The following is a 20148-nucleotide window of genomic DNA, read 5'->3' on the forward strand; positions in this document are numbered from 1 at the left end:
TTCTTGAATCAAAACCAAAATTAATATGAACTGCATCTCATTTTTTAAACTTTGAAAAAAATTTCATATTACATATTTAACATATTATAATACCTTTATTCCTGAGCAGAGCACATGGGACTTCCTAGAAAACAAACAGGGAGCAATTACATTAGAGCAAATGAAACAATTGAAACTTACTCATCTAGAAAGCACCTAGTCACATGTGATACAGAAAACAGTTTTCATGAGCATAACACATTTGTATAGGAGAAAGGAACAAAAGCTGGAAAAAAAATCCTAAATTTACGCATTATATCACATTTCAATTTTCACTTTTAATCTTGACCTATATTTTTTTCCTTATAGATTCAACACCAACAAGAACTTGTAGTTTAGTATTCCTCACTTAATTCAGTAGGTAACGCTGTGAAGTAATAGGAACAGGATTGTCCTATGAAACCAGAAACCTGCATGGAGGACAGAAAAGAGCTCTTCTAGAGAGTACTAATAAAACACACAAACTTGTACTTTGACAAACTGTCCCACAAAATGCAAGTCTGACTTGATTCAAAAAAAGTCAACTCTCACAACTGAAAACTTTTTACGTAGATAAAAAGACTTCAACATGAAAATAAAAGGCTCCTGAAATAGTACCCAAAGATTTCAAAGCCATGGTTACACACTGTAGGCCAGTTTAAAAATATATTAATTATTATATCACAGTTGCTGAGAATCTGCTGGGTCCTTACATAAACGTACTGAGAAAGGAGACCAATAAAAACTGATAATCTCTCAAAATATTTCAACAAATCTACAATCTATTTATTGCTATACAGCTGTAGTTAGCTCAGTATTTTAGACTACCTTTCTCCCAGTTTACATTACTCTTGACAAAACTATTATTCTTTGTGCCATATAAATACTGTGGGACAGTATGGGGCTTTACAGCCACCTTAAACAAAGAAAATTCTACGTAAAGGCTACAAAAATCCTTCCAAAAAAACTGTGTTCATGGTAAGTTGCCTGTGTAAGTTACCACTGTGTAACTGCCTGGGTAAGTTGCCATGGTAAGTTACCACTTCACAGTATAATCTAGTTAATATATGTTTATCAGATCTAACACAATGCAGACTCTCGCACCTATAGAGCAGAGCACATTTTTAGCATCCTTTTCCTCAACCACTTCAGCTCCTTTTTCTCCACAACATCAAAAAACACCAAAGACTACCTGCTTCCATGGTCAAGCTTTATATGTGCTCACCTTTTTTTTGAAGCCACACCTACAATAAATATTTGATGTTTGAGAACATGGTTTACACTCTCCTTCATGGCAAAGGCTTTCACATGTATGAAGGAACTCTATCAAAGTGAAAATACAAAGATTAAAAATTAAAGAAATAAATTACGTGGTCAGGAACTAGGAGTTTATTAGGAGCATCACAGGTCACAAATACTATGCTTATGTGCAGTGGGGTTTCTAAAAAAAACATTTTCAGTCAAACAGGCATAAAAAGTTTAAGGACTTCACAATACATTGTTTTATGTATTGTGGCATTACATTGCCATTATTTTCAACTCTATAATACTGAATATATAGACTAAAGTTTCAGATCAACAATTAACATTGAAAATGTATACATATTTGTTGTGTTTCATTAATGCATAAAGAAAAAACCCTGTGTGATAATACCCTTACACAAGTTCCAGGAATTTTAAATATACAAATTTTTCTTTCTTTTCACCCCAAAGGGATGACTTACCATGCATAACCTAGTAAGTGAAATATGAAGGTAACTGAAATTCCAGTAAAATGTAAATTACCCATTCCCTTTCTAGTCGTGGTCTTTAGACAGACTGAATGGATCAATCATTAAAAAGCCCTTATTTTTTCAGCACTAGACTCCCTACTCTCTACAAGTGTAGCAATTTATGACTAAATAAGTGGCCTTATAAAATTAGAGCACTTCATACAATCTCACAGTTAAATATACTTTAGTAACCTAATGCACTCACTGAAGTACCAATTTGCTTCTATTTCCACATAACTTCTTCCTTCCAACCGCCTAGCGTCATGTTTCACTTTGTGGCCACAGTAAATGAGTATTTATTAGAGGCTTCTGAACAAATCAAAATAATTTGTCTCTACTAATCTTCACATGAACCACGAAGACTTAAGTTGGGCTTTTAAGAGACCTCAGAAAATATTACTTGCTGGAAATTCCTACCACTCTTTTCCTCTACCAATACAGAAGTCCACATAACAATAACTAGTGTTTAAATTTTGTTTAATGGCTTCTAGACAAATACATTTACTCATTTTAAAGTATAACTGCGAACAGTCTCTCTCACTCAATTTGTTAATACCCAAATCACTAATAAAATATTTCTGAAATGAAACAGAAGTTACTTTTTTTTTTTTAAATGAGAATTCAGAATATTCTGATGGAGAAAGATCTAATTACCATAGCTACCACAAGAAAGAGGTTTGCCACATGTTTTTCCACATGACGGGATAGGATCTGTGCATATTTTACGTTCAACACATCCTAGTTCCAGTAACTTGCTGAGAGGAGTCTGACCACAGGGACAGCGATACACTACTTGTGGAAGTCGTGGACAGAGCTGGCAAGGCTGAGGATGGCATATTTGTGTACAGTTGTGCCTCCCACAATTTAATTTTCTGGAAAAACAACAAAAATAACAACAAAAACAAACAAAATGAAAAAGGCGAACTACCTAAGAATGACATGATCATGGAGTGTGAGTAAAATGACCTTTTTTCTTTTCAAAAGTCTAAATTACAGTGACCTTACTTGCCACATGTATTCTGGCATGAGAAATTCCCAAATCCATCAGAGAATTCTTCCTTTGTCCCACACAATACTTCTTTAAAGTTGCTTCCACAGTAACACACTAAAAGAAAGCAATATTCCACAGAAAACAACATAAGAAAGTATCAGTGACAAAACACAGCAATACAACAAATACAAAAAGGAAAATCTGGGAAACTTATCAGTTTTTAGAAGTACAATGAAGTTGCTCTTCTTTAGATTTAATTCAGCAACAGAGATTTCTCAGTCCTACAGAGGATGGAATTCCTCTTTTATTTGTTTTGACAAGGAGAAAAAAGCTGAATGGAAAGCTCTATTCGCACAAAAAGCTTATTTATTAAAGCAGTACACATATACGTACCAAGTTAAGTATTACCTTAAATGTCAAGAAAATTAACTTACAATTTTCTACATACACTGTTCGAAAAATTTTATTTGCTTTTGTATACTGGCAGACATGGACAATTTAATTGCCATTCGAGATCAAAACAAGTAGCTTGTTGAAACGTGTTATGCTATGATTCGTTCTATTCTTTTTCCATGTACTATTAAATCTTGGAATTATGTCACAAGATTAAGTAGAATCATAGGATAATTCAGGTTGAACGGGCTCTCAGGGGTCAGACAGTCCAAGGTCTTACTTAAAGCTGAGTCAGTGATAAGATCACATTACTCACAGTTTTACCCAGTTGGGTCTCAAAAAAAACCAAGTTTTCAAGAAAAAAAAAATCTCTATAACCAGTTACAACACCTCAATTTAGCCTACTGCCTTGTCCTCCTACCATGCACAGCCTTGCTCTGTCTTTTTGATCACCTCCTGTCAACTCTTGAAACGCTTTAGTCCCTCCTAAGACTTCTAAATCTAATGGAGTCTAGTTCCACCCATCCTCATACAGAGGGTGCTCCAGCATCCTAACCATCATTCTTGTAGTTCAGAATTCTTCTAATCATGTCTATATTCTTAGTTAAATAAATAGCGATTCTGACAACTTTTACAATTTTTAAATATTCTACCAATTGATTTTTTTTCTTTTTTTTTTTAGGTAAATCACTTGCTTCTTGGTACTGTTTTTCCCCCCCCCTCATTTTCTTAGTATGCATATCAGGAGTGGATATGCGAAAGGCATTCTGTTACTTACCTTGCTGTACTGTTAGCTGGCAAGGCGAACATTTTCCTGCATGGCACACCTGGGTACAGCTGTGCTTACCACAGTTTAAAGTATTTCCACATACATTAGAACAATGAATTTTTGTTGATTGGCCACAACGAACTGAATGACTGCAGAAGAATGATACCACAGTCTGTTAGCTACCTTAAAACTATAGAATGTTTATTAAAAAGCAAAATACTGTTTCAGTAAAATGACAAAGCCTTTGAAAAGGCACATAACTTATTAAAGAACTGTTAGGAAACATTACCCCATTTGTCCCATTTCTTTGTGTTTTTTTTTTTTTTTTTTTTTTTTTTTATAAAGCATGTCACTATAACAGTAGCTAGTCTACAGAATTTTCTCTCAACAAAAAGGAAAAAAGCAAACCCTTTAACTTGAACCTGAAGTATGGTTATGCATTTGGCCAAAAGAGCAGATATTTTTATTACAGACATCTTCCTGATAGCATAAATGTTCTCAAGTCCATTGAGCACAATGGATATAGTGGTATGGGCCTTAATAGTGAGTCAGAAGTCTATAGAAACACTTTTTGCAATTAAAGAACAATACTATCCCCTGTCCAGTTCAGTGTGGCCTGAATTCATCTCACATCGATTGCAGTCACTTAATTGAGAAAAGGTACAACTACCCCCTGCGATCTTTTTCTTACTTTAATACATTTTATCTTTTTTTTTCTGTTATTTATTTTTTGTATAGGATGCTTGCAAAGGTTATCGACATAAACTGCATTTTATTGTAAAATATTATGGCTCTAAGGCTTAAACGTTTCTTGGTCTTGATACAGTTGCAACAACTGACTTTACCCATTTGAGTCTTCTTGGATTAATAACATATGACCAAAAGACATTGTAAGGCCCCTCCAGAAAGGGATCTTTTTTTAAAGTGATACCAAAGAGATAAATCAAATGTCTTGATAGCATTAATGACTTCATGTGCACGTCAAAAATAAACTAAGCAGAGCTGAAATCAAAAAAAAACAAGAAAAAAGTATGTGCATGGGGGGGGGGGGGGGGGAATAAATGGACACTGTTTTCCATTCTGGCATGCTAACAAACTTATCTTACACAGTAACTGCAAAATGCATATGTGATATAGCAACTTTAAAACATCTTGAAGTCTGAGGTGCCGTGCGTCTTGGATGCTGGTACAGTACATATGACAAAATCTATTTAGAACAAAGTTTTAAATGTTAAATGCAGTATTATAAAAAAAACTGCAATCTGGTGGCACTTGGGAAAAATAATGTTCAAGGTTGTTTCATCTGTTAAAATGTTAATTGCAAGGAATAGCAAGAATAAAAAGTAATCTTATCGTATAAATTAACTTCAGTAACCTACAATTAATCCATTTTCCACTGAATACAAAGTGCTTTCAGCTGCAAATACTTCCACAGGAACAGCTGCACCTTCTTTTAAATAATTAAGGTGATTTAACATTACATTCAAACTTTCAGAAATAATTGTAGAAGTCTGTAAAACACCTCTAGACTAAGAATGCTAACACTGAAATAGGTTTTTGTTTTTATTCTTGAAATGAGCACAGGCAAACGTTTAATTACACAGAATCAGTTATGGGAGCTATAACTATGTCTCAGAACAATTGAACATGAACGATCATAAAGTATGGGCAGTACGTTCTTGCTGTTGACAATGACACTACATGCATCAAACATGCAAGGAAAAGAAAGACTTCAAGACTGGAATATACTACAGACTACCCTCTTGTTAGTCGTACAGCTTCCCAGAACTGCACACATTATATTTGAAATTATTTCTGGAATGGAATAAATCAAAATTACATTCAATTTGGACAGAAAAGGTGTGAACTTTTTCCTACTTCTTTCACTGGGTCTCCTACAAAAGGAAATAAATACTAGAATGTGACTGCAAAAAAAAAAAATCACATCAACTCAGACTGCTTGGACAACTCTGCTCCATGTCCCAACTTTTTTTTCTTAAAATGAAAAATAATAGCTTTTTCTTTTAATATAAACTTCTCCAACTGATTTTAGCACATAAATAAAAGCTGAAACTCAGAAGAAACTATATAACATAAACCTTAAATAGGCTATAATACAGAAAAAGCATTATATAAACTTTTAATAAACTATTATTACATAAGCTTTTGTTTATATAACGAAAATTTTCTACCTTGTTTGTCCACATTCACATGTCTTTGTCACAAAGGCTGGGCATGAAGGACAAGGTCCTGGATGGCACAGGCTTAAAAATAAGTCATAAAAAGCAAACAGAATTGCACAATTAACTCAAACTTCATGACACTCCTACAGAAATAAACCACAGCGACCCAAAAATACAGACTTTTTTTTTATGGAGCAGTACATTCTGAAAACATCATACATGAAGCCTTTACTCCTGCAGGACATTAAAGCACTTTAACTCATGTAAAAATAATCGAGATGGCTACAGTTGTAAAAGTCTCAAACACTTCAATACAATGATGTTGAAGGAAAAGTTTCATATTCCTGTCAAATTAATAGTAATGTTGCTACTTATATATTTAGCATTTTACACTTCAGCAACAGGCATGCATCAATTCAACTGTGTTCATTCCTCAAACATTACATGCCCAAACCATTAACGCGCTTTCCTTCTTCACTGATCAACAACTAAAGACCAAAACTTTTCTACGAAGTTTCTTCTTTTCCTTGGTGGCTTTACCTTTCAACTCAGTAAGAGATGCACATGCCATTAGGTTCAACATTTCTAACTCTGCCAATAAGAGCTGCTGTTCCCCTTGCATAAGGTAATGGTTTATTACCTACATGGGAGATGCATAAAGTCTGCCTCAGTTTTCTTTCTAATCAGCAACTGCAATTTCCTGTGTGTCACAAATGCCAGTCCTCTACTTGAATAGCACATCTCCCCTCCTACGCATCAAGAAACACTAGATGGTCCCCCTACACATTTAAGAGCTCTATGAGGCACAGACAAGCCTAGGTTTGTAAAATTATACTTAGCTAATTTGTCTGTGCTCTTCCCTAGCCAGCTCCCAGTCCCCTTCTTTTGCAAATACAGCAACTTGCATGCAGAGCAGTTCTTATAAACCAGAACTGGCCAGTCCAGATGTCCTATTTTGAAACACAAAAAAACACCCCAAAAGAGAAAAAAACAAAACAAGCCAAACAAAAACACTGAAAAAAACATCATCAGACTACCCAATTACAGCACAATTACCAAATTCCCCAAGTACAGTCACTATGCAAGGACAAAACAGTACATCTCTTGTCATAGTCAAGAGCAATATAACTGAGTCATATCAGAAGTTCATCAACAGCGATATGTCTTTATTCTTATCTATAATAAGAGACTGCAGCTTTATAGCAAGTCTCCTTCTGACCTACTGTCAGGAAAGTACCACACAGTTAATTTCCATGTCTAGAAGTTTTGCTAATGTGCATTTCTGAGGTAGTTTTAAATGAGACTCTGTCATTTTATTACTACAAACAGAATTCTAGTAATGCCAAAACCAGTCATTTGAAACCAAACTTCTGACTTTAAAAATAAGTATTCTTTATGGATCCCTGTAGACGTATGCGCTCACACACTACTTCTCTAACAAGTAGCTCTGGTATTAGGTTTATGCAGAAGCTACAGACTACAGAACTTACTTAATCAATACTTAAGAGTTAAGACATATTCAAAATTCATTTAACCCTTTTACACAGGCACACAGAGAAATTGCAGAAAATTTTCTTTAGATGATAGAGACTGATGATACCTCAGAGTTTTAGTGTGTTTTAAGGGACAGAGCCAAAAAAAAAAACCACAAACAACTGTGTTACAGAATAAACAGAAAAAAAAGAAAAAACAGATGCCAAAGACCTCAGTATTAAGTTCTGTTCAGTGCATTCATAGTCTTATTTTTACTGAACCTTGATTCTCTGTCTTCAGCACGGATGATTTCTTTCACAAGCTATTGCAGTTATATGCTATTCTAGAGAACTTGCATACCATAAAGGTTGTGATGATAGATGCAGCTAGACATAAGAAAAATTAAACTTATATCTGCCTGACAGTAAAAGTATTAGATTTGACAACAGAGCCCCAAAAGACTTTCTGCAACTGTTGTGAAGAAGACTACAGCACCAAAGACCTACGAAGAAAAACCAGACATCTAGGCTTAAACCAGTACAGAGAACAGAGAGAAAGTTTCAGTTACTGCCTTTGTAAGATCTTTTTCAAATGCTCTCAAGGCTGTTGATAAGTCTGTCATTACAGACTTCTCTTCATATATGTCAGATGAAGACAGATACACTAAGAACAACACATTTTTTCTGAGTAGCAAACATTTGTATATTGAAAAAGCTGGCCTCATGCTGTTAATCTTGTGGATACAGTATTACATCCACACTGCTAAAAAAGACCTAAGGAAAACATCCAAAACTGAAAATAAAATTGGTCTTTACCTCTCTTCAGGGAGTTATACAAATAAATGTTAATAAAAACAATCCAAGTTACATATACTGATTGAGATCTCCATAAGGATTTTGTTTCATTAGGCTGGTGGTTTCAACAAACAGATAAAGGCATTACATATAATGCCTTCTAAACCTCAACAGTTTACAAGCCAAAAAAAAAAAAAAAAACCAAAGAATAGAAGTAAGTGGACCTTCAGTCAAATCAAGAAACACTACTATTTAGATTAAGATATACAAGTTCCATTACAGGAAAAGAGACACCTAAAATCTCTGGTGGAGACACATTTAAATTACTTTTATTCACTATTTTCTTGACTTCAACAAAAGTTCGTGAAACCAAGTTAAGTAGCTGGTTCAGCTCCTATAATAGGATTGAAATGTTGATACAACTGTTGCATCTGACCTCCTGTACATCCTCTGATATGAATTCACTTTACACAACCACATATAGCCTCCATTTCTCTCAAGCTTCAGTTGAGCTATATACCAGATACACCTGTAGGCATATCCTACAGTTAAAAAGAATTCAAATACAGTCTTCAGAAGTTTTCTGAAGTTCAATAGTCACATGACATTTACTTACATGTTACAAAGATGTGGACAGTCCAAACTCTGTCTCTTCTTTCCACAAAGCTCCCCACAGCTATGCGGAATTTCATTTCTATTCCATTCGGGATTGTGTACCTTACCTAAAAAAAGGTCAAAGTCAAAAACATGTGTATTGACTTGAGTATAATATTCAATTTGGGAGAGATATTAGATCAAAAAGAAAAATTTGTATTTTCAATACTGAGTAATCTTATTTGAAAAACAAAATAATATAGGATGCTTCATGTTTGTTTTTTTTTAATCTCATTGCAGATATATACTTAACATCTTTAAAAGTAAATTCCACAGTAATATCAAGCTCCAGAAGATTCTTTCCTTCTATGCTCTCAGCAGGCACTTAGGTAGTTGTTATATGACATCAAACTAAACTAACAAAACACAAGAAAGTGAAAAGGTCCCTTTAGTTGATCGGACTGCATAGTAGGTAAGAAAATTAAAAGGTGCAACCCCCTTGCTGCCTCAACACAAAAAAATAAGATACGATTCCCAATACTAAGATCTAGCTAGTACAGAGATAGAGAATGGGGGCAGCATGAAATGACTGTGCAAATTATAAAAGTGACTTCCCTAAAAAGCAGCAGATTCTGCATAAACCTTAACTGTTGACATTTTCATAAATTCAGTAGGAAGTCTTGAACAAGAAGTGATAAATCCTTTAGGTTATACTCATGGAATATATGAGGCTTTCAGGTAAGCACGGAAACTACATTTTAATTGATCTGACATATTCTTAGCAAATCTTATAGCTCTAAGAGCATGAGATGATTGTCCTGGTTAAAGTTAATTACCACACTTCATCACAAAGGCAAACCTAATTTGACTGTCTGCAAGAGGAGCAACTGAACTAGTATTACAAATTAGAGCTGCAACAATTAAGAACACCAAGAAAATTTATTTTCTAGTGACATGACTCTTTTAGTACACCTATACTGTAAGTAGCAAGTTAGAAAAGTATGAACACACAATATGGATGGCCTTTATTCACCAGGAAAATCCTGAAAATTGGAAGATTCTAAAGAAAAATAAGCCAGGAATTTCCCCCATGCAATATAGAGGAAAAAAAAAAATTAAAACCACCACCACCAACAAAAAAACACAAGGCTTGACCACACTCAACAGAAATTTAGTATTCTGCAACAAATACAAGATAGACTTGCATAAGCAGCTGGTTAAGTCCAAATGCCCTATCTATCATCAATGTAAAATTATCTACAGATTAAAGGTTTATGTTCCAACATGGTGTTCCGCTAATATTGACCCTGTGGACAACCTGAGGTTCATACTGTAGATCTTTCAAAATTATGTAACAGTCTAGAGACAAATCAACCTAGCCTAGGCAGAATCTTTCTTATTTAACAGATGGATGACCTGTCTTAAAAGTAAAACTTTCATCTGGAATCAGAACAGTCATTCTACCTGAGTTATTAACCCTGTACTAACAGTATTTCACACATTTCAAATGACTGTCATAATAAGAACTCTAAATGTCTTACCTGAAATTGCATTGTTCTTAATTGACTCACTCAACCATTTAGATAAAGAGAATCTCAGGTAAAATTGTTACCTATTACAGTGTAAATTTAGTTTCTTTAAGATAAGTTCATTGACTCGCTCTATTCCAAAATAAGCTATTTGGTAGGAAGTGGGGTGAAAATTTCTAGTGCCACATTTACTGAAGGAAGGGAAAGCTACATGAAATCAACACAAATTTCGAAAGGGTAAATCCGAAACAATCTATCTACATGTATGCAATTAAGTAACATCATTTATTTCTCACTTCTTGTCATATACCTATGGCTTAGTGGATATTGCACTCAATTTTATCTACCTTTTTCATTAAACATGTACCTACATAAAAGTCTAAATAGTCCTAATACTCTTTTCTATTTAACCCGTATGTGTCCCTGATAAACGTAAGTAACAAAACTGCAACATTCATACAGTCACTCTTGTTTTCTTACAGTAACATCAGTTGTACGCTTGAGTTATATATTATTTTGGTGTATCCTGGCCACAAAAGCAGACATAAAAGATACAGGTTATTTCAATCCTCCTACAGAAGGAAAGCTTTTAGGATAGAAGCCCAATTCTAGTAAGTATTTTTATATAACTATATAAAAGCATATATAAATTATGATTTGTTTTGATGTTTTAAACAACGTACAGGGGTGTGATTTTCTGTGCAGCAGCCTTCCAAAATCAATAGTTTTAAACAAGGTTAAATTTCAAGGATGTAGGCAAAGGTGCAACAAAACAGAATTCAAAAAAAAAAAAAGAATCAAAAGGACAGAACTGTTTTTCTTTGCGAAAGCCATCAAGAAACTCACCACAGAAACAAGTGTAAGTTCTAGGAACTTGTGTAGAAGCATTCTGACAAGCTGGGCATCTCCAACCACTATTACCATCTGTAGATAAAAAATTAAAGATAAAAGTGACTTGAAGTAATTAAAGGAGCTAATTGGTGAGCCTAGAATAAGTACAGAAAAACAATAGGAAACAATATGAGAGTAAGCGGTGAGAAAGCAGGTTAACAAAAGTGAAGCTTTTACAGTATCAATATAAACACAGCAGTGGTACTTCATCTGACCTGACAGACTCATACTTTATATAGAAGCAAGAACAGTTTTTTTTTTTTTTTTTTTAAATTGTACTTCTGTTATCATGTTCCCTGTTATAAGACAACAATCTACTTCACAGAATATTGACAGTCTTCACGATATCTGAAGATTTGAGAAAAAAGTGTTAAAATTTGGGAAATGGGCAAGAAAAATAAAACCACCCACAGACTTAAGCAACACCTATACTTTCTTTTCATCGTTGTCTCATGTTATGACTTTACATGTATTGCAGAAGACCAGTTACATATCACTTCACGCCCTGAATAATTAGTGCTCTATAAATGAGAATAATATATTTTACTTAAATGGTGACTACACCTAACTATTGACATGGACTCTATTCTTTAAGTTGGTATTTCATTAAATAATAGTTTTCTTGCTTCTTTTTTTCAGGAAGGTGTTGGTTGGTAGCAATGGAAGGACTTCAGTGTAAGGAAGACAACATTCATGAAGATGTTGACTGCAGTGTAAGGAAAGCAACATTATGACGATGTTTTCCAAATTCAGGCCCTATCTGGCTAGGAACAAATAATCATTTAGGTTGGAAAAGACCTTCAAGATCATCGAGTCCAACCACCAACCTGACATAACGAGTACCATCACTAAACCATGTCCTGTGATGACATTTGTGAAGGCACTATTGGACACAAATTGGTTATATCAATATAAGCCGATCAGCCCTCACTGTTTCTCTTAACCAATCAATTTAAATGGTGTATGAATATATGCTCATGTTCATGCTCAAGACCAACTTCCATTTCCTCACCAAGATTTATTTGAGTGCTGTAAACTTGTAAGCACCTTATGTGGCTGCTCCCAAAGCCAGTACGTTAACCCCCAAGGGATTCCCTACAGTACTATTTTGTACAGCGTACTTAGCCATTACATTAACAATGCAATTCCTTTCAATCCTTTTTAAAAGCAGACAACTAATGCTTGGAGTACTGCTTCTGTTGGACTTCTAAGTCAAGCACAGATGAGAGAACATGCGATTTCTTGGCGTGTAAAAATGCAGACAGAACTTTGCATCTTGATGCAATGATTTCATTGAATGATCTTGTATTTACGTATCCAACACAGAAATCAGTTTTAGCCACAATACTGGAAAGAATCAAAACAGTTAAGAGGATTATATAAAGTATCCAAAGAACCCTGAAAAACACATTTCTGACTTAATATATTTTTAGGCTTACTAGTTACCTTAAATTAGACACCATTTAGAACTAATTTTCCAACACAGAAAACAAAAATTTTTACTATTACATATATTTGAGAGAAAATGTACATACGAGAGAAAATATCTACCTTCTGCTTGAGAAGCCGGTGATCTTGCCCATTTCTTAATGCAATTCAGGTGGAATACATGGTAACAATTTTGGCAGCTCCACACAGGGGCTACTATTCGGACTACCTCACAACATACCATACACTCATACTTCTCTGTGGTCAGCTGCTCAATCAAGGACCCTGCAAATAAAATATATTACTTACATGCAAAACATCAACTAGCTAAGAAAAAATAAATCCAAGATTTCACGTAAATTTTAACAGAACTTCTTTTTCCTGTGTGGCTCTGAACAAGGTATTATTAGCTTGCCCCTGGAAAACACTCGGTACACATTTCTCTTGTTTCAGAGCAGGGAAAGGGAGTATGAGACTTGCATAGAAGTGACAACAATAATTTCTGTTGACAAACAACAATCATTGTGATCTTACAAAAGAGTTAATAGCTCTTAGCTTGCAAGTTTGAGGTTTTACACAACATTTTATATGAAATCATAAAAGTTTACCTATATATCATTTACATATATGTCATATAAAGTTTACAACAAAAACCTTGAGACTTATCAACTGTAGGAGTCTCATTCAAAATTAAATTTCATTCCCATCATTATTTCTGGAAGACCACAAAACAAATACTAACAGTGCTGTACCTGCGTTATATAAACCAGACCCTCATAAATTGCTTTAGGAGTGGAATTACTGGGAAACAATAGCCAAAACATAGGGCCTTTTGAGCCGAATGAAAGAATTTGAAAAAGGATCTTGAAAATAAAGCAAGAATTCTAAATGAAAGATGAAACAGCCTGAAAACAGAGTTAGATGCACAAATATAACAAAGGCGCCACATAACTTCAGTTCTGCCAGATTAACTCTCCCACCAAGTCAAAGATATCAAATACACCTCAGAAATACTATTTGACCACAGAATTTTAAAATCTCTTAGTTACATAGCTTTCACATAGTTTTTACAAGGGAAGTTAGGACCCATAACAAATGACAAAAGAAAAATGACTACTAATTAAAAAATGTTCTGTACCACACATGACTTTGAGAGCATGACTATAGATGTCTGGAAAGTTGAAAGTGTGTATTGGGATTATGTGGCATGGTCTGGGTATCAGGGGGATGCAGGGATGGCCTCCGTGAAAAGAATGCAGAAACTGCCCCATGTTAAATAAGGGCCAGTTTCAGCCAGCTCCAAAGGGACCTGCCGCTGCCCAGAGACGACCCAATAAGCAATGCTGTTTACGCCTCTGAGAGAGCACTATTTAAGAGAGGGGAAAAAATGCTGCACAACAGCAGCTGGGAGAGAGAGGAGTGAGAAACAGCCTTGCAGACACCAAGGTCAGTGAAGAAGGAGGGGGAGGAGGTGCCCCAGGTGCTGCAGCAGAAGTTGCCCTGCAGCCTGTGGTAAGGACCATGGTGGTTGGATCTGGCTGTCCCCCTGCAGCCCACGGTGTACCACGGCAGAGCAGGCTTCCACACTGCAGCCCTTGGAGAAAACCACAGTGGAGCAGGTGGGGCTGACCTGGAAGAGGCTGTGACCTGTGGAGGACCCCCACTAGAGCAGACTCTGGGGTGGACCTGTCTCCCACAGAGAGGAGCCCACGCAGGAGCAGGGGGCCTGGGGGGAGCTGCCGCCCACCCGTGGGGGACCCGTGCTGGAGCAGTTTGCTCCTGGGGGATGGACCCCGTGGTACGGAGCCGTGTGGGAGCAGTTCTTGAAGAGCTGCTGCCTGTGGGCAGCCCCCGCAGGCTCAGTTCGGGAAGGACGGCATCCCGTGGGAGGGACCCCATGTGGAGCAGGGGCAGAGAGTGACTGAGAAGGAGTGGTAGAGACAAAATGCTACAGACTGACCACAGCCACCATTCCCTGTTCCCCTGTGCTGCCCAGAAGAGGTGAAAGAGGGTGGATGGGGGGGAAGGTGTTTTCATTTTTTTGTTTGTTTGTTTCTCCCTGCTCTAGCTTGTTAGCAATAGGTAATAAATTTCTCTAATCTCCCTATGCTGAGTCGGTTTTGCCAGTGACAATAATTGTTGAGTGATCTCCCTGTCTTCATCTCAACCCTTCAGACCTTTTCATCGTATTTTTTCCCCCTTTCCCTTTGAGGAGGGGGAAGTGAGAGAGCGGTTGTGGTGGAGCTCAGCTGCCCAGCTGGGTAAAACCACCACAAAGTGTTCACAATATTTACCCTCCTTAATATGATACAAGCACTTCTGAGCATCTTTTCTAGCCATCCTGCAGCAAGCACCACAAGATTTAGAATTAACTGTCATATCTGCTTTCAGTACCCTATGAATTTTACCTGCTGACAAGAAAACAACCATGATGAAAACTTATTTCCCTACTCTTCTCCAGGAGACTAAAGCTATATTGCTCTCAGAAAGGATGGTTGTCCCGTAACAGTTAAAAAGATTCGGTCCCCCTGAAAATAGTGGCAGATATTGTTTCCAAAACAGCTCCCAACTAAAGCATGAAAAGAAGTATTGCCAATGTGGCAGGGGAAAGATCCTTATGTTCCCTGTAAAAGATCACTACCTCTTTTTCTGGTTATTGCATATGTTCTTCACTTAAGGACAATATTTGGAGAAAAATTGACTACCTTTAATTTTATGATTCAAGTAGAACATCAAATTTCACGCTTCTGAGTATTTTAAAGCTAGAAAAAGCATCAAGGAAGTTCTTGATCCCTGAGCATCTAGCAAGGGAACAAAGCTTCTTACTGGAGCTATCTTATGCTTCCTGATTACACTACTACTTTCTAAGCTCTGAAAGAGAAAAAACTTCACACAATTCCACAGCACAATCAAGGTAATGAGAATTAGTCTACCAATCTCTTATGTAAGAATAAGAACTTGCTATCCAGGTTAAACAATTTCTGGAGAAACAGAAATCAGTACTGTGGCATTGAAGAAATTCAGATTTTCGTTTCATATTTTAAGTCCCTAACTGTATGAGTTGCCACAAAATTCGCTCAGGCAGTGAAAACTTAAGGGTGTGCTTTTCACCAACAACTGCACATGGTTCTACTCCCAACTTCCAAAACCAGTATCTAAAGACATTTTCCATTTCTAATTACCTTTTGGTACTACTGGTGCAAAAAAATAGGAAAATAATCCAGTTAGGAACAGAATGCAATTCTTCTACCAGGGATTTTCGTCCTCTTACATAAAACATAAGAAAACTTCCTCCACAAAAATCAATTTTTGAATTATCCCTCTCAAGACCAAATGTTCAGAACACCCACAACATATGTTTTAACACAATGCCTGATTAGGCCATTATTTGCAGTTCAGTAGTAGAACAAACTTTTAAAGAAAATATGTCCTCTCTAGTAAACTTACGGGACATCTGCCCACCAGAAACCACAAGTTTACCTTTAGTTCTACCTCTGGAAACTGATAGTGGCCTGATGTGAAATAATAAGCATCTTCAGCTAGTCAAGTGTGAAGGCAGTTTAAATTATTTAAGATCATATATTTCATACCATAGTACACAACAGTCTAGAATGCTTACCTGTATGAGTTTCCTTGTTTTTTGGTATATCACTTTGCTTCTTCCAGTACTGGGTCCAGCTGAAATGAAGGGAAGATACCTGATCCCCCTTTAGCAGGAACTTTCTTCCATTACATCTGACAGAGTCAGACAATTCATGCTTGCTCTCACTGGTCAAGTTTTCATCATTTTTGCAAACAGAGAGTTCTTTCTTCCTCTCATTTTTATCTTTTGGAGTATATGCATGTGAAGACTTCTTACCTACTTTTGTATTTTTACTACGATGAGAATCATGTCTTCTCTGACTCTCTTTTTCCACTGGGGGTTTATTCCACACAGGCTTCCGGGGATATCTTTTGTTTACATAATTGTAGCCTTTCTGCTCATCCCCACTACCATTCGGTGCCTCGCAGAATGCCTTTCCAACAGATGATTCTGAGGAGTCAGACTGACTCAAATCCAAAGATGGAACATTTTCAAACAGCTCTACTTTCTGTTTAGAGTTTATTCTCTTTTCTCGCTCATGTACTTGCCTTCCCTTCTCCCTGAAACCTCTTCCAGATGCATGCATCAAGTGCGTTTTCTTTGGCTTTGCCCCTCTGCTATCTGCATTAGGTACATCCCTGTCACTCTCTGAAGAGAGAAGGTCATTATATCCTCTAGGAGGTGCTCTTCTTCCATGTACCATTGCAGCATCTGAAGTTCCTGGACTTGCAGCAGTATCAGTAGTACTTTGTCTTACCTTATTTCTAGCACATGTGCTATCATTTCTTGATCTGTGCCACCTCTGGCTTTGAAAGTAGCGATTTTTTGAACTTTTAGTGGTACCAAAATATTGGTGAAAGTCTTGAGAATTCCCATACTGACTTTCAGGATTAAAAACACCACAATGCTTTGTGGAAGAGTTTTCAAAATCTGTAGCTCTTTCAGACAGACTAGAAAATGGTAAACTATTTCTACTCTGATTACTGTTAGACTCTTTCCTATCTTTATTTACCCAGTTTACATCTGTAGATTGTCTTTCTCCTGGAAGGGAATCAGGGGCATCAGGACTGAGATTCAGTGCACCTAAAAAGCATAAAGACAAAAAATAAACACGTCTTAAAAAAAAAAAAAAAAAAGGCATACAGGCGAAGGCCTAAAAGTTTAATCAATTGCAAGCTAGACAGAACAACTAAAAATAAGTTTCTAGAAACTCAAGTTGAATCATACAGCATCTTGACTTCTTTAGACAAAGACTGTGATGGCCTAGAGTTAAGAACAGAAAAAAAGCCTAAGATTTAAAAAAAAAAAAAAAAAAAACACTTGAAGCATCACTGCATGTATAAGCATGGTATACAGTGTGATAATCAGTGTTTAACATGGGCCTAAATTTCCCCTAAGACATTTGCATACATGCACAAACCTGAAGGAAAAGATGTCCTTTGCATACAATTTGAGATTTTAATACTACACAGAACTTTGAATATAAATAATATTCCATCATCTAAAGAGCAGCAATAGTCAATGCTTGCATGAACTCTGATTTCACTGTTCTATACACAGGTGCATTAAGTGGCAGAGGGACTACACAAGGGTAGCCTGTTTTTCTATTATGATGTAATCAAAATGAACCATGCTTCTCCTGTAGAGGTCTCTTTCTGTCATTTCTATGACTGAAGTGATAAGAAAGAAGTGCATGTCAGAAACCCCATCTAGCTCAATTCTGAAACTTATTCTCAACAAAAAAGCCCTGGAGTGAAGCGGGACCAAATGAAAGATGGTTAATACTCAAGGATCAGCTCCTCCACGGTCAAGCATGGTCCATCCCAACGAGCAGGAGGTCAGGCAGAAGTGGCCAAACTCACAAAAAGGAAGTGTACAGGGGATGGAAGCAAGGACAGGTAACCTTGGGAGAAATGCAGAGAAATCATTAGAGCATCCAGGAATGAAGTTAGGAAACCTGAAGTACAAATGGAATTGAGTTTGGTCAGGAATGTCAAAGACAACAAGAAGGGCTTCTGTAAGCACAGAGGTCACAAAAGGAAGACTAGGGAAAATGTGGGCCCACTGCTGAACAAGAAGAACGTCATTACACAGGACAGGGAAAAGGCTGAAGTACTGAATGCCTTCTTTGTCTCGGTCTTTCCTAGAAAGACTGGCTTTCTGGAATCCAGGCTCCTGGAGACCAGGGGGAAAGACTGCAGCAAGGAACATGTATCCTTAGGGGAAGAAGATCAGGTCAGAGCATACTTAAGCAATCTGACATACATGCTTCCATGGTCCCTGATGGGATGCACCCACAAGCTCTGATGGACCTGATAATCACTGTGAGGCCACTCAAAAATCCTTGGTGACTCAGAAGTGCCTGAAGACTGGAGGAAAGCACATGTCCCTCCTACCTCTAAGGAGGAAGACACAGAGAACTATAGGCCAGTAAACCTCACCTAAGTTCTGGGGAAGGAACAGCTGATCATGGAATTTCCAGGCACATGAAGGACAAGAAACTCATGACGAAGTCTCACCATGAATTCAGCAAGGGGAAGTCATGCTTGATCAACCTGATAAACTTCTCTGATGGCCAGATGGATGAGAGGAGAGCAGTGACCACTGTCTACCTGGACTGCAGTAAGGCCTTTGACACTGTCCCCAATAAGACCCTTACAGACAAGCTGTTGATGTTTGGGCTAGAGGGACAGGCAGTGAGGTGGGTTGAAAACTGGCTGAATGGACAGGCCCACAGGGTGGTGACCAGAGTCACAAAGTCTAGTTGGAGGACAGTAACTAGCAGTATACCTCATTACGGGCTCCAGTTGTGTTTAACATCTTCATTAATGACCTGGATGATGGGGCAGAGCGTACCCCCAGCAAGTTTGTAGATGACACAAACAGAGGGTCATGATGCCATCCAGAGGACCTTGACAAGCTGGAGAAATGGGCCGGCAGGAACCTCGTGAAGTTCAACAAGGGGAAGTTCAAAGTTCTGCACCTGGGAAGAACCACCCATGGACCATTTTGGGGTCACCCACCTAGAAAGCAGGTTTGCAGAAAGGGACCTGGGAGGTCCTGGTGGACACCAATTTGTATGTGAGTCAACAATGTGCCCTTGTGGCTAAGAAGGCTAACAGTATTTTGGGCTGCATTAGGGAAAGTACTGCCAGCAGGTTGACAGAGGTGATCCTTCCCCTCTACGAAGCACTGATGAGGCCACACCTGGAGTACTGCATCCAGTTCTGGGCTCCTCAGGAACAGAGGCACACTGGCATACCAGAGTGAGCCCAACAAAGGGCCATGAAAATGATGAACAGACTGGAGCATCTCTCCTCTGAAGGAAGGCTAAGAGAGTTGGGACTGTTCAGCCTAGAGACAAGGAGGTTCAGGAGGGATCTTATCCAAGTATATAAATCCCTGAAGGCGAGGGGGGTAATAACAAGGACAGAGCCAAGCTCTTTTTAGTGGTGCACAGTGAAAGGACAGGAGGCAACAGGTCCAAAACTGAGACACAAGAGCTTCCCTCTGAACATCAGCAAACACGCCTTCACTGTGTGGGTGCTTTTTGAAAGCACCTTCCAAATAATATGCAAGTTTGAAGAAACAGATGGAAAACCATGAACCAGATATTAAAAAACACCTCAATAATATTAATAATTAAGACTTCTTTTTAAAATCATCCATGAATAGGATTCCTATTCTTACTGCCAGCTTTTACACTGTAAAAAAAAACATCCAGAGAAGT

General features: G+C 37.3%; 1 protein-coding gene across 2 annotated transcripts in view; it reads right to left on the reverse strand.

Moving 5' to 3' along the window:
* The window catches only part of NFX1 (nuclear transcription factor, X-box binding 1), a 61887-nt gene that overhangs the window by 33569 nt on the left and 8170 nt on the right, over nt 1–20148 (reverse strand). For both annotated transcript variants that reach the window (XM_040548145.1, XM_040548146.1), the window contains exons 2-11: nt 16455–17501; nt 12959–13120; nt 11363–11440; nt 9010–9115; nt 6136–6207; nt 3953–4092; nt 2796–2895; nt 2445–2662; nt 1244–1341; nt 94–124 (exon numbers count right to left, since the gene is read on the reverse strand). In XM_040548145.1, coding sequence (XP_040404079.1) covers nt 94–124; nt 1244–1341; nt 2445–2662; nt 2796–2895; nt 3953–4092; nt 6136–6207; nt 9010–9115; nt 11363–11440; nt 12959–13120; nt 16455–17501 — 2052 coding nt within the window. The remainder of the gene's footprint in view (nt 1–93; nt 125–1243; nt 1342–2444; nt 2663–2795; nt 2896–3952; nt 4093–6135; nt 6208–9009; nt 9116–11362; nt 11441–12958; nt 13121–16454; nt 17502–20148) is intronic.

This window comes from Cygnus olor, chromosome 2, assembly GCF_009769625.2.
Source record: "Cygnus olor isolate bCygOlo1 chromosome 2, bCygOlo1.pri.v2, whole genome shotgun sequence".
NCBI lineage: Eukaryota > Metazoa > Chordata > Aves > Anseriformes > Anatidae > Cygnus > Cygnus olor.